The sequence below is a fragment of the Mauremys mutica genome, chromosome 2 (assembly GCF_020497125.1).
Source record: "Mauremys mutica isolate MM-2020 ecotype Southern chromosome 2, ASM2049712v1, whole genome shotgun sequence".
In the NCBI taxonomy this organism is placed as follows: domain Eukaryota; kingdom Metazoa; phylum Chordata; order Testudines; family Geoemydidae; genus Mauremys; species Mauremys mutica.
Window position 1 is genome coordinate 213,349,648 of NC_059073.1, and position 22,592 is coordinate 213,372,239.

The 22,592-nt window shown below is 45.1% G+C and overlaps 1 protein-coding gene across 1 annotated transcript; it reads left to right on the forward strand.

Annotated features, from left to right (window-relative positions):
- The first annotated feature begins 1,989 nt into the window (after positions 1-1,989).
- On the forward strand, positions 1,990-12,055 carry CLEC3B (C-type lectin domain family 3 member B). Its single transcript, XM_045007864.1, has 3 exons — positions 1,990-2,226; positions 6,542-6,640; positions 10,029-12,055. Exons 1-3 carry the CDS (start codon positions 2,121-2,123, stop codon positions 10,427-10,429), a joined length of 606 nt encoding a protein of 201 aa, XP_044863799.1. The 5' UTR covers positions 1,990-2,120; the 3' UTR covers positions 10,430-12,055.
- The last annotated feature ends 10,537 nt before the right edge of the window (positions 12,056-22,592 follow it).

The window sequence follows — 22,592 nt, forward strand, 5'->3', positions numbered from 1 at the left end:
TGGTGCTCAACTGGTTGGAAAATCCATACTCAGAGAGTACCGGTAGTTATCAATTGCTTACAATCAAGTTGGAAGGGCATATTGAGTGGGGCCTCATAGGGATCTGTCCTGGGTCTGGTTCTATTCAATATTTTCATAAATGATTATGGATAATGGCAGAGAGAGTACACTTTTAAAGTTTTCAGAGGACACCAAGCTGGGAGGGGTTGCAAGTGCTTTGAGGGCAGGATTACAATTAAAAATGATCTAGACAAACTGGGAAAATTGTCTGAAATAAATAGGATGAAATTCAATAAGGACAAATTTAAAGTACTACACTTAGGAAGGAACAATCAATTGCACAAATACAAAATGGGAAATGACTGCCTAGGAGGGAGCACTGCAGAAAAGGATCTGGGGTTTTTCATGGATCACAAACTAAATATGAGTCAACAACGTAACACATGTTTGCAAACAAAGTGAACATCATTCTGTGATATATTTGCAGGAGTGTTGTAAGCAAGACACGAGAAGTAAGTCTTCCACTCTAATCAGCACTGATAAGGCCTCTTTCAGAAAGACCTAGACAAATTGGAGAAAGTCCAGATAAAAGCAACAGATATGATTAAAGGGCTAGAAAACATGACCTGTCAGGACAGATTTAATAAAATTGGGGTTGTTTAGTTTGGAAAAGAGAAGACTGAGAGGGGGGACATAAAAGGTTGTTATAAAGAGGAGGGTGATAATTGTTCTCCTTATGCACTGAGGATAGGACAAGAAGCAATGGGCTTAAATTGCAGCAAGGGAGATTTAGATTAAACATTAGGAAAAGTTTTCTACCTGTCAGGGTACTTCAGCTCTGGAACAAATTACCTAGGGAGGTTGATGAAATCTGTGTCATTGGAGGTTTTTAAAAATAGTTAGAAAAACACCTGTCAGGAATGGTCTAGAATAATACTTAGTCCTGCTTCAGTGCAGGGGACTGGAACATATGACCTATTGAGGTCCATTCCAGAGCTACATTTCTATGATTTTATCATTTACCAATACAAAACTATGTTGAAAATTACACTAAATGCCCTAGAGCCAGATCAAGCCTTGTGCAGCTGCAGGCTCCACTGGCCCAAACGAAGGGGAAAAGGGACCAGCCCCCTTCATGGCATTATCTCCTATTCTTCCTGGACATAGTGAGCCAGCACATGTGAGGGGGTGGGATTGGGAGAGGAAAGGATGATGGAAACACACTGTTCCTCCCCTCAACCCCCTGGGGAATCCCACCCCTCAACCCCCTGGTCCAACTATATGAATTTCTGAGATGGTTCCCTAGGCACCTAGGAGATGGAACAATACTTGTTCTCCACTCTTCTCCTCCAACTCCCACTTCTCATGGCAACCAAGGGTTGCTGCCTGCAGAGAAAGCCATGGTGGAGAGTTGGAGAGAGCTGAAAGGGGGCAGATGGACAACATGGAGGCATGGGGTTTCCGTATGAATGGCCCTGGCTTCTAGTATCAGAGAATCTGCAATGTCTGGGGTCCAAAGCCCTCACTTTGTTGCAGGCAAGGAGCAGCCCATGCCAAACAATTTGGGGGAAATACCATGATGAGACCCTCCCAATGTTTTCCTGCTGAAAGGAGCCCTGTGGGGGGATTGTCATGGGAGGGGACAATCTGGGGTCCCAGCTATAGCCTTAAGAGCCAAATTTACACTGATTTTGCACTCCGAACTCCCAGTGATTCCAGTGGGAGTTTGGGATGTATAAGGAACACAGGATCGATCCCTTAGAGCTTTACTGGAATCCACAGGAAATAATTCAGGACACAATAAACATCTATATTTTTAAATCACTAACCAGGGTTAATTTGCCTCACAATCTGACATGCTTAAAAAAAACCATCCTAAGAAATAAAAGAATCATCCCTTTTTATCTGTGTCCACTGGAATTCTTTGAACTTTCTCTAAGCCCAGGATACTGTATTTGTCCCAGCCCTCAGTGGAATTCTTTCTCCCTCTCACCCCTGGAATGCTGTGAGTCTGGAAGGATTTCTTGGACAGACATTTTTGATTAAAGCCTGTGTTAAGAAGGCTGGCTCAGGGCAGATCAACGCCACTCCAAATCCACTCGGTCAGGAGCAGCAGCAGAATGGAGTTTCGAGGCGCCTGCTTGCTTCTGTGCCTCTTTTGCCTTGTGCAGGTTACAGTCCAGCAAGCTTCCACATTCAAGCAAAAGCCAACGAGCTCCAAGAAAGGTAGGGAGTTGGGATGGTTCATTTGGTGGGCCTGTATTTAACAGCATTTTATCAAAATTATTCTAAAAATGTGTACAGACTTTAATAGACCATCAGCTTTTTTTTTCTACAGGATTTTTGACCTATCCTGCAGAATTCTATAGCAAGGAAATTTAAATTCTATTGCTTGGTTAAAAAAAAATCTTCCCAAAGTTATTGTCTTCTATTAAATTCTACAGGATGTCCCCATAGTGAACCATTTGTTCTAAAATTCAGATAGCAACATACTATATATATTATCTCTCTGTTTCTACATTCTTTGTTTTTTCCTGCATAAAAATCTCATTTTAATGATCCTTAATCTCCCTCATTCCTTTTTAAGAGGAAAATAAAATGACAGAAGGAAAAGAATTGATGTAAATTCAGAGGCAGACTAGACAGACTATTTACTCCAAGAAATAGAGAAAGTACAGAATTTCGATGATTATATAACTTTAGTAACAAATACCAGCAGTGGTCTCCAAATCCTATTTTAAAACATTTGCCTCAAGTTCTTAACCATTTTTTTATGTGATTAACAAAAATTATACTTCCATGGCATCTTCCATTCTAGATCCTCAAAACTCTTTAGAAACATTAATGAATTTAGGGCATGTCTGCACTTGAAAATTCATTTGGATTAAGGTCGGGTGTGAATTTAAAGTCCACCAGCTGTTCCTGAAAAACTCTGCAATAAGAGTACCGTGCTGCTGTTTAGCTTAATCTACTTTCAAGCGTCCTAAATGCCTTTGCAGTACCTTAACTACACAACCTTAAACTAACCTAGAACAAGGCACTTTTATTTCGGCTTAAATCCCCACACAGAGCTTGATTGGGGAATTATGCCCTGTGCAGAGGAGCCCTAAGCCTCACAACACCCTCTGAGGGAGAATTGCTGTCACCCTTTGCAGATGGGGGAAGTGAGGCATAGAGGGGTTAAGACAAGTAACTTCCCCAAGAACCACACATAGTGTTTGTGGCAGAGCCAGGAATAGATGCCAGAACTCCTATGCTTTAGCCATAAAACCATCCTTCCTCTTTTCGTGATCATATGTTGGGTTAAAGCTACTAGCCATTACATTGCTAGGGAGGCTCCCTTACAAAAGCAGCTGTATTAATGGGAAGTTTCCCACGATGTGTTTTCCTCAAAGGTACCAAAATAATAACTAATGCTTCAGTGTTAATGGAACCCATTAAAGTTAATTGAGCAATGATTAAAGCAGCTCAATAAACTCCTCTTGATGCTTTTGTTTCCTATTCATGACACATGATAATCTCCACTGCTCGTCTTTTATAGGGCTTTCAGTGTTGCTTTCCAACTGATCTCATGTAGTAACTCTGCTTACTTAATCAATTCACCATAGCTGGCATTTCCAGGAGAGACCTGGCCTATGGTCTGCATGCACAGATTGTCACATTTGCTTTTACCACATCAGGGTCCCCCATAAAAACACCACCACATTTATGGCAGGAGAGGTATAGAAATAGTTTCTTGGAAGCAACTGTGTAGATACAGTGAATACCACCCCCTTATTGTCCTGTTTGCTGCAACATCAAAGGGATAAAAGCTCAATTATTTCTAAATGAGAGTAACCAGAGTACCAATTAGTAGCTGGTTACAGCAGTTGCAATTACTCTAACTAAGCCATAGATCAGTGACATTAGTGATAATGGCACATTTAATTACATGGGAAATGGCTTCATTAGAGTGGTAGGAGAGTACCAAAGAAGAACTAAATATTGTTTTATAATCTTATCACTCCTAAAGGCTAGATCACCCCCACACCCAGAAAACCCCACGTAGGGTACAGAAAATCAGGAGGGAAATCTCATGGAGTCTCCAGTGGATCACTTCTTTGGTGAGAGTGAGGTATGAAATCCCCATAGATGGACCAAATGATCTGGTCCCCAGAAAGAGACTTCCCATTTTTAACAGTGAGGGTCAATACCCATCTGGAACAGAGATCAGACCAGCTGTTCGTCACAGTCCCTTCTGGTCTTAAAATCCATGAAACTCATGGATCGCTATGGGGCCACTGAAGACAGTGGCCATCCCTGTGGAGACCCTGTAGCTTCTTGCTCCCTCCAACTGCTCTGGCAGGCCAGCTTCTGCAGAGCCAACACTACTAGAAAATTCCCCTTCTCTGGGTACGTTCACACGGCAGCTGAAGGTGAGATTTGCAGCTTGGGGCAGCATATTCCAGCTAGCTTTAATCTAGCTCACATTCTAAAAACAGCAGCAAAGACACAATGACCCAGGCTTCCTACTGAATACGGAGTCCAGTTCATGGTCTCTTTCATGACATTCAAAGCCCTCTATGGGACTAGCCCTAGCTACCAGTGAGACCTCTCTCCCAGCATGACCCTGGCCTATCATGAGAACTGCGCTCCACTGGAGCAACGGAAGTGTCATCCAATGGGGTGTGAGGTGACGCATGCTCATGGGAGACAAGGGAGACTTTCCCAGGAGCTGGACCAAAGATCTCAAGAGACAACAGCCATTACAGGCCTCAGTCTCTTCAGGACTAAATGCAAAACTCATCTCTCTGATTTGCCTCTCTCAAAAAGTTCTTCACACCCCACTTCAAGAAAATGAACTAAGCCATTGTCCCTATGGGAAAAAAGCAAGAGCACAAGATTTGGAGGGGAAGGAAGGGTACAGTAGTTTGGAGGGGCTCAGGAAGTATGTAGATAGGGATCATTAGATAAACCAAACTAGTTGGCCGAGGGTGGTGGTGGAGAAAGAGAAAGAGAGAGAGGATCTAACCTTGCTCAGGGCTCCTAGGAAACCTTTGGGAACTGGTTTAAAGTTTTCTCTGAGGTGACTTTCAATAAAAAAGTGGTTGAATATGGAGTAACAGGAAAAACAAAATTAAAAACCCTCAGGCTAGTCGGTCTGTAAAGATTGTAAGAGATATGTTCTCCAAAATAGAAATTCTGGGCTAGAGCCTCAGCTGGTGACAATCACCATGGCGCCGCTAATTTCAATACAACTATGTTGATTTACGCCATCTGAATATGTTTTGCTTGAGTTGCCATTAGTTGCAGTGCAATGTTGTTTGATCTTGTGCTGACTGTGCATATTTTAAATGGAAAACATCAGGCAATAATAAAAAGAATAAATTGGGCCAGCCCTGTGAGCATGCCAAATCTACCATGTTTGTGTCCTGATCTTCTAAGCCAGCAGGGGCTAGGAGTGCTGCAGGGAAATTGCACTTGACTCCAGAAGTGGGGTGCAGTGGGACTTAGTGCTTCATATTCTTCTGTACTGTCCACCTAGAATGGAAGCCGAGAACAGTGCTGATGGCCTCTGCTGAGCGTCCAGTACTCCATCAACAGTGGAAGAAAAATGGATCCTTGAGCATAGATAAGACTATTTCAGGGACTCTACTGAACACAGTGACTGCTTCCAAAATCCATTCTTCCCCTAAGAATCTTTGCTGTGTGGAATACACTACCTGAAAGTTTTGTTCATTCTCACTCATTGGCAAACTTTGTGAATTCTACAGTTTCTTTAACTACATGTCTAACCATGGTTTCTCTCTCAAACTTCAGTATGACCTTACTATTCCCCTATTAGAATTGTAGTGTATGGAGTAAACAGTCTTTAAGAGTCTGAAGAGTGAAACACATAACAGAATACATGAGTTTTAGGAATAGATTCAACTCAACCACACACACAGGAACCAGTGTTTTCTAAGCAGGAGAAACCCATTCCAGGCAGTTCCACCAAGGATACCGAAGCTTGATATGCTCTACTAACAAAGCCATACTTGAGAAGCATTACACCATTAGAACATGCTGTCAGCGGGCAGAGAACACTTGCTCAGAAGCTTCTGAGAACATATTAATCCTTTAAATTCTTTAAAGTGTATGGACAGAGCCAGAAGAACTCTGTTAAGGACTTCTTCGACAATTCCCTTCTGTTTGTATTATTGATCCAGGAAATTCATTCAAAGCTAATTGAAATCAATGGAAGGATTCTTATTGACTTCAGTGGGCTTTGGATCGGATCCATAGTTCCACACACTGCCCCTTTACTGTCCCAGAGTAGTAACACAATCAATGCCCCAGTGGGCAAATGCTGTACAGGCAACAGGTGGTAGTGTATAGGCCTCTATAATACAAATTCAGTGGCAGGTGGTCATCCTGCAATAGAATGCATTGTGGAACCAGTGTCTTTTAAGGAGTCTTTTGAAGGAGGAGAGAGAAGGAGCTCTGGTTACACAAATAACCTCAATTGCATTCATTATATGTACATGAGATGTTTGCGTTCATCTCTTGATTTGTTCCACAGATGGTGTGAGCCTCAAAATGATAGAAGATCTTAAGGCTCTGATTGACAACATCTCTCAGGAGGTGGCTTTACTGAAAGAAAAGCAAGCACTTCAGACAGGTAAAGAGCTCATTGATGAATACACAGTTATTGCTTTGAGATTGGTGCTAATTAAAATGTGGTTACAATCTCTCTGTACATGTTGACACGGGTGTTAAGAGAGGTCCTGGTGTATTTGGGCTAGAATTCCATCATTAATGATGCATTCATGATTAGATTAATGCTATGTGTGGTATTTTTACAACATTTCCAGACAGATGCAGCTGCTCAGACTTTTAATTGCATTAATTGTACAGTATATGGCTCAATACTTCTCATTAAAAATATTGAGAATTTTACAGTGGCACTAAATCAGATGGACAAGATCGGTGAGGTAATATTGTTTATTGGCTCAACTTCTGTTGGTGAGAGAGACAAGCTTTTGAACTTCACAGAGCTCTTCTTCAGGTCTGTGTAGCTCGAAAGCTTGTCTCTCTCACCAACAGAAGCTGGTCCAATAAAAGATACTACCTCCCCCACCTTGTCTCTCTAAATATCCAGGGACCAACACGGCTACAACAACACAGAAAGCTAAACCAGATGGTCATTTTTCCTTCATCAGTCAGAGGGATAGAATATAGGGGATCCGGTTGTGATGTTTTACTCCATATGTTTATGGAAATATGTTTATAAGTATGAATATGATGTAACTGGAATATGCTTCATGCAAAAGGTCTCTTGTAAGGTCTCTTGTAAGGTCTCATTATAAAGCTTATGATCTACTGAGTGTGCTCATCCTATTTGTTTGCATGTATTATTTCTATGTCTGGAGTTAGGATAATAAGATATAAACTTGTATTACTGACGTAAACATGTTAATTGGAAGCCATTAAGAATCAATGAACTGTGAATGGGTTTGTTTACCTGCAAGCCTTCCTATGTATGTGTCTTCCAGCTACTAGGTAATGAAGAAGGAGGCTTACTGTGACATGTGATCACGTCACCTGAACTGGAATCCATCTTAAACCTCATGCTTTTCCATTTAGAAGGAAGGGTGGAGAATCCAGAGAGACAAAAGGTTCCTGCCTTGTGCAAAAGCTATAAAAGGGGGTGGAACCAAACAAAGGGGGCTGCCAGTCATGAGAAATTCCCTAGTTACCACCTGAGTTGAAACTAACAAGTACTGTACCAGGGAAAGGATTGGGCCCAGACTAGGAAGAAGTCTAGTCTGTGAATAGGGTGACCAGATGTCCTGATTTTATAGGGATAGTCCCGATATTTGGAGCTTTTTCTTATATAGGCACCTATTACACCCCACCCCCTGTCCCGATTTTTCACACTTGCTGTCTGGTCACCCTATCTGTGAAAGAAGCTTATTGGAACATCTCTGAGGCTGAGATTTACCTGTATTCAGTGTCTTAATATATTAGGCTTAAACTTGCGTGTTTTGTTATATTTTGCTTGGTAACTTACTTTGCTCTGTCTGTTATTACTTAAAACAACTTAAATCCTACTTTTTATACTTATTAAAATTACTTTGGTTTATTAATTAACCCAGAGTAAGTGATTAATATTGGGGGAGCAAACAGCTGTGCATAGCTCTCTATCAGTGTTATAGAGGGTGGACAATTTATGAGTTTACCCTGCATAAGCTTTATATAGAGTAAAGCAGATTTATTTGGGGTTTGGATCCCACTGGGAGCTGGGTGTCTGGGTGCTGGAGACAGGAGTACTTGCTGAGCTGTTTTCAGTTAAGTTTGCAGCTTTGAATGTGTGTTTCAGACCCTGGTCTGTGTTGCAGCAGGCTAACGTGTCTGGCTCAACAAGACAGGGTTCTGGAGTCTCAAGCTGGCAAAGAAAACATGCTCAGAGATAGTTTCATCACATCAGGTGACAGTTCCAAGGGGGTCTCTGTGACTGAACCCGTCACACCTGTACTTTAATATTTCCCACCGTTTTCTCTTTGCTGTGCAGCCAGCCATCACCTTTTTGTCTGACCCACATTGCAATCAGGTCACTATAGCATATTCTATTATTATGGTTTGTAATACATTATTGCCTAGGGACCCAAATCAGGGATCACAGTCCTGGTGTGCTAGGCAGCGTACAGACACATAGCAAAAGATGGTCCCTGTTCCAAGTGTTTACAATGTAAGTATTCCACACTAATATCATGTGAAAAACTTCCATCAACATCAGTGGAAGGTGTGTTGGCAGAACATGCAATAGACTTGAGACCCACAGTGTGGCTTAAAGAGGATAATTTTGTCCCATATCTTCTCTGAAAAAGAATGTGGGTTAGATTTAGGTTTCAGACACAAGTCCAGGTTCAATGGGACTTTAAAAAACAGTTTGAATATTCATATACGGCTCCTATTAGGGTTTTTTTTAATAAGGTGCCCAGAGGCTTTTAGTGCTTAAAACTTTAAAAATGTGTAATTTCTACTAACAACTATATCATTGTGAGAGAGTAGAAAGCTTAAAAGTTCTTAGCAATGGGGCAAGGAGGAAATTTTTCTGAAGAGCTTAAGTTATACAAGTGCAACATTTCTGATCAAAACCTGTGAAAAAGGGAGTCAAACAGCTGCATCAAATATGCACAAGTTTTCCAGAACTCTGCAATATTGGGTCGAGACCAAGCACGAAAAAGTTCAGCCCATGAGGAATTTGTTTGGGAAAGTTTAGGAGCAACTTAAAACAAAGAGAAATGGGGATTTGAGTTCTTGCTTTCTATGCAAATTTGGAAGGCGCAGGGACACAGCTGGGGTTCCACATAACCATGTTTACTAATTATATTCAACCATACAATGCCTCGCAACATCTATACCCTGGCAGAGCAGCAGTGTGTGTAAGACAAAGTGGCGCATTATAGGACTTCCAAATTATTTAAAGGGCTACTGTAACCCACACCTACTTGGTGTAGCACCCTGTGCCCCTCTAGTGGTACCTAGGCCATCTAGAGCAGTGGTTCTCAACCTTTTGTACTGGTGACCCCTTTCACATAGCAAGCCTCTGAGTGCGACCCCCCCCCTTTATAAATTAAGAACACTTTTTAATATATTTAACACCATTATAAATGCTGGAGGCAAAGTGGGGTTTGGGGTGGAGGTTGGCAGCTCATGACTCCCCATGTAATAACCTCGTGACCCCCTGAGGGATCCTGACCCCCAGTTTGAGAACCCCTGATCTAGAGATTAATGAGTCTGCTACAGCCTTAGCTAAAGAGCCAGGTGGTTTTTAGCTCATGCAGTAGAGACTCATGCATTTAACTCCAGAGGTCCCAGGTTCAATCCCCACCTGCTGATGACCGGGGGCTATCAGTGATACACTACTAACCAATTCCTATACAGGGTGTCAGAATGAAATTTTGAATTCGACTGTAACATTTGTTATTGATGACCCCTCTCAGGAACTGTCTTTACAACATGTTCTTTTTCTATTTGTACTTTGTCTTTTTCTCATTTCTTAGTGTGTTTGAAGGGCACTAAAATTCACCTCAAGTGCTTCCTTGCGTTTTCTGACACCAAGACCTATCACGAGGCCAGTGAAGACTGCATCTCCCAGGGCGGCACCCTCAGCACCCCCCAGAACGGGGATGAAAACGACGCGCTCTATGAGTATATGAGGAAGAGCATTGGGTCAGAAGCAGATGTCTGGCTCGGCATCAATGACCTGGCAGCTGAGGGCAAATGGGTGGACATGACAGGCAGCATCATCCGCTACCGGAACTGGGAGACTGAGATCACCACCCAGCCAGATGGCGGAAAACTGGAGAACTGTGCAGCCTTGTCAGGGGTTGCCATTGGCAAGTGGTTTGACAAGAAATGCAAGGATAAATTGCCGTATGTGTGTCAGTTCATGATTGTGTAACAGCAGGGCTCCTACTGCTGATGTGTAGGCCAGGTTATTCTGTTTGGCATCAGGAATATATATAAATAGCTTATCTATTTGCACATATATACATTATATATATACAAATAGATAAACTATTTGCAAATAAAGTCATCATGGCCTGGTAATGCATTAGAGCACATTAGATCTATGCTGCATTTTAATTGGCTAAAAGCTACTTCCAACTCCATAGCAGCTGCATTGTTCTTACTAAGGCATGATTTATAGATATATTTTTTTACATCAGAAACGTACTAGGATGGCTTATGTGATTTAATAAAGAATCAGTGCAACACTCCAACTTTGCAACCCATAGAGTAGGTTACATGAGCCGCATTAAATTGTTGCTGTAGATACTTTTCCTGCAATTCCCTTTCCATCATTGCTGATTTTATCAAGCTATCCATGAACTAATCAAATATTTTCCTCCTGCCAATTCATGGCCCAGTTCTGCTCCCCTTGCTCTGGGAGTTTGGAGTCAGGAGAGACGGACTGAGCTTTCATTCAGTGAAATCAGAATTCAGCGAGATCAGAATCAGTTTCATGCTGATGAACATGTTGTTCCAAACAGTAGGGCAAGTTCTTTTCCCCTGACTTTGACTTTTAAAATGGAGACTACTTGCAGAGTAAAGTACTGCTGTGATGTTGGCAGGGTTGGGCCCTCTGGACATCCTCATGCGAATTAGAAAGAAGTAGACTGATCTATACAGAAGAAGGGTGGGATTTTCAGAAGAACTCAGGGTTGGCCTAAAGTAAATTGATTTCAGTGAGAGTGGTTAGTCCAGGTGCTTCTGAAAAATCCCACCGGGAAGCTTTATTTTGGAAAAAGTACTGATCATTTACTAACTCATTAATTATAATATAGTTTGTTTCTATGGCCATTGGCTGGGCTCTTTGGGAACTGTAGAGGTATAAAAGATCATTGAATCCCAAGAAAATCAGATTTAGCCACTTTAAGGCTCATATGATCTATTTTAGCAATGGACTGTGTTACCCTAGCTGACTCTTGTCATCTGATTGCATAACTGAAATGCTCTCATATCTGTTGCTTTGGCTTAATGGCCTCACCACGCAGGGCCAGCGTTTCAGCTGGTGTCAATCAGTGTAGCTTTGTTCACTCCCTGGCTACAATGGAGCTATAATGATTGACATCAGCTGAAAATCTGGTCTCGGTATTTGTTTGCTAGGAAGAGGATTACATTTCAATAAAAACATTTGTTTTTAAAGAAGCAATGATGGAAACATAATGGCAGGCCTGGACCATGACAGTTTAATGAGGCTTTGATAAAGTTGTTTTTCTTAAAGTTTGCTGAAATGTATCATTGGTTCTTTAAGTCTGCTGTGCTTGATGATAACCCATTTAGTTGAGGTTACTTATTCCTTGCACTGTCATGCAAAGACCTCAGATGTAACATGTTCTTCTAAAGCCCATTGGAATAACATTTCAAGTCACTGCTTTGTTTATAAACAACATGAGCTGGGTGTCTTTCAGAATTGATAGTAGGAGGGCCAAACAGGAAGACAGTGCATACTTCTGAGCATACTACTGCCAAACTCTCCGCTGTTCACACGACTATAAAATAAATCTATATAGCTTTGCTCAGAGAATGAAGTCATGCTTTCTTCTTCAGCTGCTAGCATTTCCTTTCAGAGCCACTCCCCAGACCAGTGTGAGGATCAGAGGCATTAAAGATTGAAAAAAACCTATTACATGGTATGGTTTGCAGGATTCTCCCTTATGTTATCAGGCTATATACACATACTATATATCCCACATGGACAAAGACAAGGATACATTCAGTGAACCCTTTTATAACAAACTGGGATTTCCTTCCCTCACCATAAGGGAAGTTTTACTACAATAGAATGGCTTGCTGGCAAAAGACCCATCTCTGATCCCCTCACCCACCCACAGGAGTGGTGGCAGGGCCTCTGGTCACAAAGGGCACTGGTGGCTTTGGCTGGGGGCTTCTGGAAGGCTATGTCTTCACTCTCAAGAGGGAGCAGCCCTATCAAGGCCAACTCCTCCTCTTTCCACACTGGGAGTAGCTGCAGCAAACAACGGGAACCAACAATTCCTCCTCCTAGGGCAGTGCCTGCTTCCTTCTCCCCTTCCTCCAGCTGAGTAGAGAAGAGACAACATTCTGCCTTAGAATGCAGAACTGAACACCTGCCTGGTGGGCAACAATTGCTGCACTGCCAAAGGGATTAGCACGTGTCACTGTTCAGGGCACTGCATCTGTACTCCCCCTCCACGGTCCGTTGAGGGCATCCACTTGGGCTCCTAGCTCCTCGGCCGTCACCTCTCCTGGGCAGAGATCCATGTCTCTCTCCCTCCTGACTGGGGTTTTTCCAGGCTTCACAGCTCCCTGCCTACGCTGTGCTATCCCCAGCAAGCCAGACTGACTTAAAGGCCAGAGTCGGCGCTTTTCTTTCTCTCTAAAAGCTATGAACAGCTTAACCTGTGACTGCTGGCATCACACAGCTCTTTATAAGCAAGCACATTTATTGTTAAGATGAAAATATTAATATTGTTAATATGAGGGGAAAAAAGTTCCTATACACTTCCTAAAAGCTTCCCAGAGGTCACCCCTCAGTCTGATGGGGCCTCAGTAGGCCACGGTCCTTCCAATCCTTCCCAGGAAGGATTGAGACCCTCCTTGGACAGAAGGTCCTGTCTGTTTCCTGGATCAGAAAGCAGGTCCTGAGTCAGCTTAAACTCAAGTTATTTATCTCTGTTCCTCTCCGAAGACCCCAGTCTGAACCAGTAAATGTGAGCCTCTCCAGGTGGCAGTATTTCTCTGGAGATGTTACAGCTTAAGTGAATTTGCTTAATTGTCCTTCACTGTTCTTAGTTCCTGAAGGAGCTATGGTCACCCTCCCCCATGGCATTACATACAATTCCTGGACCACAATGATACATAACTACTTAACAGAGTAGTTGCAAAGACATTGCAGAAAAATGCCGTATCGGTCACAGCATGGTGATGTAAAACTTCACTAAAAATAGAGTTACGTCCATTTAGTGAAAGAGGCGTGAAAGTCTACCAAGAGCACTGAAGCGGTCTAGAACTTAATTATGGGCAAGATCCCGAGAACCCTCCCTCACCATGGCTCAAGCTCAAGCCCTATAAAGCAGCTTCAGTATGTGTGACCTCACTGTATACAGTCTGACACTCTATGCTAAGGGCTGGCTCCCTTGATATTGGGACATGTGCACCCACAAATACTGTCCATGTTTTGAAGGCTAACTTACTTGATCACTGACTGTATGCAAGTGACAAGTCTTGAGGCCCAGATTTATGATCAGGGAAATTAATTTAGGTCTTTTAAAAAGGAGCCTTGGAACTGGACATGGAAAAAATGAAACCCCCAGATGCAAACAACTCCAAGCTCTGGGAAAGTTCTGAACTTTATGGCTTGGAGCATCTGTCTGCTTGGAGGGCAAAGGTTAAAAAATTGCCATGGGAGATGCCAAAAGAAAATAGTGTGAGCATAGGAGATAGAGAAGTGAAAATCTACAGGATAATGAGCTGCTCTCAGTAGATTCACTGCCTCTCTCTCTATAAAAATACATATGTATGCACACATGCTATACTAGCATAAAGAAATCATACTTCATAAATATATTGCCGTTTGAAAGTCAAAAATATTTCTCTCTTCCCATATTTGGGTGTAAGATGCCAGGACCGGTTCTGGGTTTTGATAGCTCTATTTGAGGCTTTATTATTTTTCTAACCTTTATTACTTGTTGAAGGTGCTGAACTGTGAGCTTTAAAACTGCCCAGGCAAGCCCTTTACATAACAAATTGAAAGGCTGTTTGTCATTGATCGCTAAGAGGTGGACGTGTGGACATTTCTGAGGTTCCCAACCATCTTTGGCCCGCTCTCTCCTCTTCTCCTTTAGATGATTTGTGTTAGCACAGCCTACAGAGCTTCCACCAGTGTCTCCAAATGCAATGGAAAACTGATAGAGGGAAAGAGCGAGGATGAGAAGCAACATAGCACTGATGGCACTTTGGTCCTGATCCACAAAGGTATTTAGGTGCCGAAATCTGGGGTTTGTCATCGCACAAAACTCCTGCCAAATCCTGTAGGTGCCTAAATCTACTTAGCGACGAAATTATCAGGGTAAAAGGTCCCTAGGCACCTATGTTTCTGCCTGTGGACATCCTACTGCCTTCCTCTAGGTATCCAGATGCCTCTCTCTTGCCTAAGCCCCGGAGCAATTCACACAGCCTGGGACGACAAGCATTCAGCCCTTTCGTTGCGTGCAGGACCCAAGCTGGTAGGATCAGGACCTGTTCAAAATTTGACCACTGCTAGAAGAAGCCACCTTATAGCTTTTTAGCCCAGTGGTTAGAGCAGTCAGCTGGGGGTGTGGCAGATGCCGGTTCAATTTTCCTCTCTGCCTGTGGGGGCAGGGAAGGATGTGAACAGGGGTCTCCTGCCTCCCAGGTGAGTGCTCTAACCACTGGGTTAAAGGGTGGGTACCACCACCTCCACCAGCCATTTTATACGGCGTAAGGGAGGTGCCTAATTCATTCCCCCAAGAAACAACTTAGATGCCTAAGTTGCCTCATTCCAGACAGCTGGTTCTCATTCGTGGATCACTAGCAGAGATGGGCACCTACCTCTGAGACAGGGGAGGAGCTACCTCCCCCTCCTCCTCTGCATAGGTGGCACGTATGTCTTCCATTGAGGGAGGCTTATATGCGAGTGCCAAAAGCTCCTGTAACCCCCAAAGAGATTACATAGATTCCTGGAGCTCAGTCTGCTGGCAGCTCAGGGAGGAGGAGCCAAGGCAAACTCAGAGTCTGCCCAGCTACCAATAGGGAGTGGAGATGCCCCTCCCAGGGAGTTGAGGAGAGAGAGAAGCCATTTTTTTGAGAAGAGGCTAGAGGCAGCCAGGGTAAAGGCCAAACTGGCTGTGTGGGGAGCTGGTGAGTCCCAGGCCTGCAAGCAGGGTTCCCCCTGAGAACTGGCCTCTAGGGACCTGACACCAGATTCCCCAGCTGGGTTTTTCTTCCTCACGGATGATTCCCAATTGTTACGTTTGCTGAAAAATTTCCCCAGCCAGGCTGGGTTCGCCTCCAGCTCCCCTGGTGAGACCAGTCCCCACATGGTCAGCGCTGCTAGTCCAGGGCTGATTCCTGCCTGAGGAGGATCCCTGCCAACGGACAGCAGCCCCTGGAATCGTCCAGCATCATCCTCAACCCTGAAGATCATTTGTGGAGTTCGTGAGTGCCTTGTCTTTAGTTAGTTAGTTAGTCAGGGAATTTGTTTTGGGGACCCTCTACTCCCTGAACTGTGTCCTCAAGCCAGGGAGTGAGGGTTTGAGGATTTTATAATTTACCGCTTATTACACCTGTGGAGGGATTCACCACCTCCTCCCACTTGTGGGTCTTTTGGGCTGTACTGAACCCAGTCAGCCACACTGCTACACCTCTGCAGAGAATTGTATAGGTCATCAAGGGCCCCAGCAAAGTACGCGTACCAACAGGACACTAGTTTTGCATTTGTTACATCCAGACACGGGTATTTTAAGTGTGGGCACCGGTGACCCTAAAAATAGTGTTTCCCCTGTTATGTTGTATTTGTTGCCTGTTTAATATAATTGTTGTGTTGAATATATTTTTATGTGTTGTGTTATTTCTTGGAAGTCTCCAACTATCTGGCAAATAAGTGGGGATTCCTCTGTAGTTAGAATTTTCCGCCCAAGCTGCCCTGGTGACTCTGCCAGGAAGGAGCGAGGGGGGTGGAGGCACCGCCAACTAATTTCATAACCAAAAAAGATTCACCCTACTGAGTGGGTGGCGGGATGCAAAAGAACCCAGACCTGTCCATCAGAACCTGTAAGTAGATTGCCAGTAAAGGAGGTAATCAGGTGGAGAGGGGCGCTACACTCCCTAGAAGTGGGGGGCCCACCCATGCCTAGATCATGACTCTGCTTCCCCAAGGGCCTGCCCCCATTCTGCCTCGTCCCCTGAGAGGAAGCAGAGGAGCAGCAGAGAGGAGCAAGTAGCGGGCAGGCTGCACCTAGAGGAAAGAGGCAGAACAGGGGCAGGGCAGTTTATGGGTAGGGCCACGGTCCGGGCACTGGTGCCCTGCCCGCACTTCTCAGGAGCTTCGCTTCCAGCACTCCCAAAGTGGTGGGCCGGCACGCTGCCAAAGGGAAGTGACCCGCGCTGCATCCATAGCATTTGCCTGTCTGCATTGCCAACCTCTTTCGAGGAGCCTCCCCAAGCCTCATCTGTACCGCCCATGCCCCTCTGGTTGGCAGATAGCTGAGCTGCCTCCCACCCAGCCTGCTGGCTTTTGTGGATCGCACTGTAAGGTGCCTCTCTCCCCCCATTCAGCGGGCAGGGAGCCCAGCTGCCTAACGCAGCCTTCGTGAATCACAGTGCTGTTCCTGTGATTTTGCTGTCATGCTGAGAGTTGCAACACCTATATCCCTTTGTGGAGCTGGGCCTTTGTCACTCATTTCTGAGGCCAGCCCAGGATTCTGTGCCTCCATTAAATACATCAAGATCACTTTAAAGCATGAAGCCTGGCTGCACTGAGGATTGCTTAACGGCAACTGTCCAAAACAGAGGTATCCCAGCTGCTGGGAGTCGATGCATACATCACCTTTTGATCTTTCCTCAGCTGTGTGACAGTACTAACACTCAGACAGATAGAAGACAGCTGTTCACCACGCTCAGTTTTAACCAAAGGTACACTAGCTAACAGACACACATTTCTGCTCTTTCCTAGTAAAATCATTATGGAAGTTACATTTCAACTAAGAGCTTTGGACTTTAGTAACATTTATGGCAGCACCTGCTATTAAAACAATATGCAGACGTCATGCCAGACTTTGGGCCGCTGAGTACGCTGCTCTGCTGGCTGTGGGCTTGTAAGGGGTTGATGGGAAGGTGAAGCCTGAGGTGTATGTATATGCAATAGATGAAGTTACATGGCCAGATCCTCAACAGGGATGAACAGTTGTAGTGCCACTGACTTCTGATTTCTTGAGTTTGGCTACTGACTTCAGTGGAGTTATGCTGGTTTGCCCCGGCTGCAGATCTGGCCCACAAAAGTCTTAGGGTATGTCTACACTGCAGCTGGGAGCGAGCCTCTCAGCCCAGGTAGACAGCTAGGGTGATCAGATGTCCCAATTTTATAGGAACAGTCCTGATTTTTGGGTCTTTTTCTTATATAGGCTCCTATTACCCCCCACCCCCATCCCGATTTTTCAGATTTGCTGTCTGGCCACCATATAGACAGCTAGCAGGGCTCACACTTGTACACTAAAAATAGTTGCAGCACTAGCTGAGGTTTGGGCTAACCATTGAGTTTGGACAAAGGGGGTAGGGTGGGTCTGAGCTCAGGTGGCTGGCCTGAGCCTCCACCAGTGCCACAATGTTGTCCATGCTGCTATTTGTACCAGGCTAGCGTGAGCCCAGCTATCACAAGTTGGGCTTAGAGTGCCCGGTGCTGGGTGGGGTTGGTGACCTGTGATATAGAGAAGGTCAGACTAGAACAGTGGTTCTCAAAGCCAGTCTGCTGCTTGTTCAGGGAAAGGCTCTCTGGCAGGCCGGGCTGGTTTGTTTACCTGCTGCATCCGCAGGTTCAGCCGATCCTGGCTCCCAGTGGCCGCGGTTCGCCGCTCCAGGCCAATGCAGGGCTGCGGGAAGTGGCACGGGCCAAGGGATATGCTGGCTGCCACTTCCTGCAGCCCTCATTGGCCTGGAGCAGCAAACCGCGGCCACTGGGAGCTGCGATTGGCCGAACCTGCGGACACGGCAGGTAAACACGCCGGCCTGGCCCGGCAGAGGCTTTCTCTGAAGAAGCAGAGGACTGGCTTTGAGAGCCACTGCACTAGATGATCTAATGATCCCTTCTGGGCTACGACAAATCTGCCTACCCCCGCAGGAAGACTCACTTGGAGAGAATTCCTTCACCACCATCTTCCCCGATCTCCGTGCCCCAGACTCAGATATCTTTGATGCTACAGTCAGTTGCTTCAGGCTCCAGGGCTGAACGCTGTATGGAATTTTTTCCAGAAAGATCTAGGATCCAGCTGTTCACTGAGAAATACATCCGTTACGCTTGCGTGGGAATCATATCCTGTTGGCTCTATTTGTGTCATGTTTGGCAGTTCCCACATTGCTGCCTCAGCAGCATTTCTGGGACACGTAGCAAGTGGGGGTATTTATTTTCGGTTTGGATGATGGGCGTGGATGCAGCACTGGGCTGTTAAGATAACACACACAAAGAGGCATTAGGTATTTCAAAGCCTCAAGTCAGCCTTGGTGCAGGAGTTTCAAATCTCACTTTTAAACACACAGTTCTTGAGGCATAAAAAATGGGCAAGTAATGTAGCCCTCAGGTAACTGATTTGTTCCTCTTCTTGTCCCTCTAAGGCCCATTTAACACTGCAGCTCCCAAGTGATTCACTCCTGAGTGATTCGCACCCCTTCTTGTAACTCCCCAGTGATTCACTCCTGCTTGTCGCTGACTGTTCTCACTAGAACCATAGGGAAAGTCCAGCCTGTTTTAGTCATTTCTAGTCCAACTCCTATCACTGTAACAAAGCTTAAACCTAAATGGAACCGTAAGCACCAACCAGCTCCCCTATCTCACCACTGGATGTCACTGTTTTCTCTCACAGCCAGAGCAGCACAGCATTTCAGCTGAAGAGAACTGCAATTCCAATCGGCTCTTGGGCTGTCGTTTTAGGGAGAACATCTCTTGGCTTCTCTCTGATAAGAGCTTTGTTGTTTTTTTTTTAAATGTGCCCATTGTCGTGGCATCTGGGCAAAGGACATGCATTTAAACCAGCCTTGCAAAGCTGGCATGAAAAATTTAAACAGCACCACTCCCCACCCTCCAAAGCTGCTCATCAGCCCTTTACCATGGCAACAATGAAAAGACACTAAAGCTGGTTTACTCATTGTCAAAAAAGTTGCACACCCCGTAAGAGTAATATTTTGAGAGGAGGTGTGTTAAATTTCAAGGGTCAAAAGACTTGAAGGTGTTATAAAAAAACAGTGATACAAGGGGTCTTGGGTTTATTGTAAAGTTTAAAGTTTATTGATTGAACACAAGAAAGAACAAGAAATTAAAACAAGTCTTTATACTGAAACTGAAATTGAATGATTGTTTGTTTGTTTTGCACAATCAAAACCTTTAAAGTCTCTCTCCTTTGGAGGCAAAATATTAGTCTCTTATTTTCAGAACAACCTTTCTTTGATATAAATGAAAGGATTAATTTTACTCAGTTGCTTACCTGATGTTTAAAGGTGTGACATTACCCAGGGTACAATCTGGACTGATGGACAGCTGTGTTGCCTCAATTCTCCAACCTGGGGTGCCTCTGGCGTTGCTTTGCTGTGAGAGCAACCACTGCTCTCACACAGCCTCTAGCATGTAAATCACTCACAGCTACATTGTATGAGTGCTATAGCTAGCCACTCTTAAAATGACACTGCAGGCAACACCAGAAAACTCCCAGTCCCAGACTTTCCCCCAGAAATGTGCATCTTATACTGCCCAGCTGTGAGATGCATTCTTGGGGTGCAACCTGGAACTGGGGTACCACTGAGCCCTTTGTCTAACCAACCTAGGCTCCCTCTCACACTGTGATTATGTGACAAGCTGCAAACCCCTCCAGGTCCTGCACTCACACAAACGTTCACAGTCAGGGATACACCCAGCTGTGTTATATGAATGTTTTTGCCAGCCACTCATGAACCAACAATAGAGAGGCTCCAGCCAGTTCCACCCCCAGCTCCCCAGCACTGTACTGTCTTGCTCTGGTCAGAGGCGGGAAATGAGGACTGTTGGCAGTCAAGCCTTGGACTGGCTGTTTGTGAAAATGTGTATTTGACTAGGCAGTGGTGGGGAAGGGACAGGGAGTGGCCACTTTCTGATCTGATTGGAAATTACTGTGATGTTTCCAAAGACACGTAGCATGGAGATTTGGGACTGACAGCACAGGTACCTTGTCCACTGAAGGAAAAGAAATATGTGCACTGCCAGGATTGCCAACATGGGGATTCTGGGGGACTCCTAGATCACGAGGTTGCAGAAGTTTGTGGAAGAGCAAGGAAGATGCCATGGCACGGGGATTGCTGACTACAGGCTGAGTTGGGTGGGGAGAGGTGGCCTGCACTGGCATCATGTTTTTTGCCCTCTCTGCAGCCTTTTACCAGTGACTTAAGAGGTTGTGATCTACCGGACATGGTGGTGGCTCATTGTGGCAGAAATGATGTGGGCTTTATTCCTGCTGTGCACCTCAGACAATGCATAGGAGCAAATTTGGACCACAGCCGAGATTTGTGTCCAGGAGCTGTGACAGTTTTCTCTGATTTGATGAGTGGCTGAATAATCGCTACAGCGACAATATGGAAGCTATTAGTAACTGTGGGAAGGACATTCATTGGGAAATTGGAGGGTTTCATGCCTGACCAGAAAATGTGTACAGTATGGCATAGAAACGCTACAATCTCTGACACCTCACTGTCCTCAGAGGTGGGGTGCATCTGACAGGGGTCAGAGGATCTGTGTCTCAAACCTAAAACTTTCAATAGTTTGGAACGGACACAGTCTATGGTTTCTGTCACTGGCCCTGCCACAAACTCCACCTTCTAACCATTGTGAAACACAGCTCCACTGTAACACAGATGTCCTGCACTCCAGGAACTCTGGATGAGTCATAGGAAGAGGGAAGTAACAGAAATACAAACATTTGTATACCAGGGAGTGAAGACTTCAGAGAGATGTGTTCCCTGCTTGCCGTGAGGGAGTCTGGGTTGAGTAGCGGGGATGGAGCCAGGTTGGGGGGAGGGGTAGTGAACGGGTCAGGGGCGATGGCAAGGGAGGCATACTGAAGCTCATATGTGGGGTGGGGGGGAATGAGGAGGGGCTTGCTGGCTTGGTATGCAAATTGCAAGAGATGCTATACAGCTGTGTAACTGACTACCAGCTCCTACCAACTCTCTTTTCCTGTTTAAAAGGCTAGGAAATTCAATGACAAAAAAGCTACATTAACGTTGCTTGGTGGCACGTCGTCTCCTTGCAGAACGGCGAGTGGAGCAAAACGGAAGCGTCTGAAACCCAGGAAATGCACAGGGAAGGGTGCCCATGCAACCTGAACTCCGCCCTCTTTCAGCAGTGCCCCAGTATGCCCAGCTAACACACACCCCTTTACTCTGCCAACCCTGCTGAAATGTACAAACTCTTCACCTCCTTTTATAGCCCCTTCACTCTCCTCTATAGGGTTCCATCTAGCACTATCACAGGATAAAGAGGGGAACAACAACAAAGATTGACCTGGCCCCTTTCCCTCCACCCTCTCTGAGCAATGTCTCAGTAGGCACACAGCAAAGACTCCCATGGGCTCTATCAGATTCAGGAGGTCCCTGATCCTGGCGTACATGTACACATTTAAGCCTACTTGCAGGATACCAGCTCAGCCTACCCTTTCACTTGCCCATCATTCAAATCCACTCACATTCCACCTCACTGACAACAATAGCCATTGTAATAAATGCCCTATGCCCTGCCACAGGCATAACTTACACAATTCTGCACAGAGGTGATGCGTACTGCACGCACCTCTCCCCTGTGCTCACACATCAGGAGCCACACAGATCTCCTCCTATCGCTGTCACAGTTCTGTCGCATACCGCCAACTAAACCACAGATCTCACACACACAGCTCTACCAAGTACCTCTGCTGTTCACTACAGGGTCATCCCTGGAGGGCATGAAGATGATAAATGCTTAGACTGCTGTCATATCCCAGCTCACCATTGTCATAAAGCCCTTGTGCCCAGCTCCTGACACCACCTACACAATACTGCACCAACATGATGCATGCCGGGTACTGAAGGGACCCAGGCACCTCTTTTCCTTTCCTCACACACGAGAAGGTGAAAAACATAGATCTCCTCATATCACAAACATCCTCCCCCACGCCCTAGGAATCCACACATGTCCTCGTATCCCAACACACCTTTACCAAGCAGGCCCAATTACTGCCTCCACCATTTCATATACGTACACCCAACACACTGATTGCACCTGGAGTGCAAATAAATTCCCCTTGGCCATGGCCAGCTCCACAGCAGCAGAGAGAAGGTGGCGTGGGCAA

Coding starts and splice junctions, on each gene's coding strand:
- CLEC3B (XM_045007864.1), top strand. CDS start 2,121: ATGGAGTTTCGAGGCGCCTGCTTGCTTCTGTGCCTCTTTTGCCTTGTG. Junction 2,227..6,541: donor GCCAACGAGCTCCAAGAAAG/GTAGGGAGTTGG, acceptor TTTGTTCCACAG/ATGGTGTGAGCCTCAAAATG. Junction 6,641..10,028: donor AAAGCAAGCACTTCAGACAG/GTAAAGAGCTCA, acceptor CTCATTTCTTAG/TGTGTTTGAAGGGCACTAAA.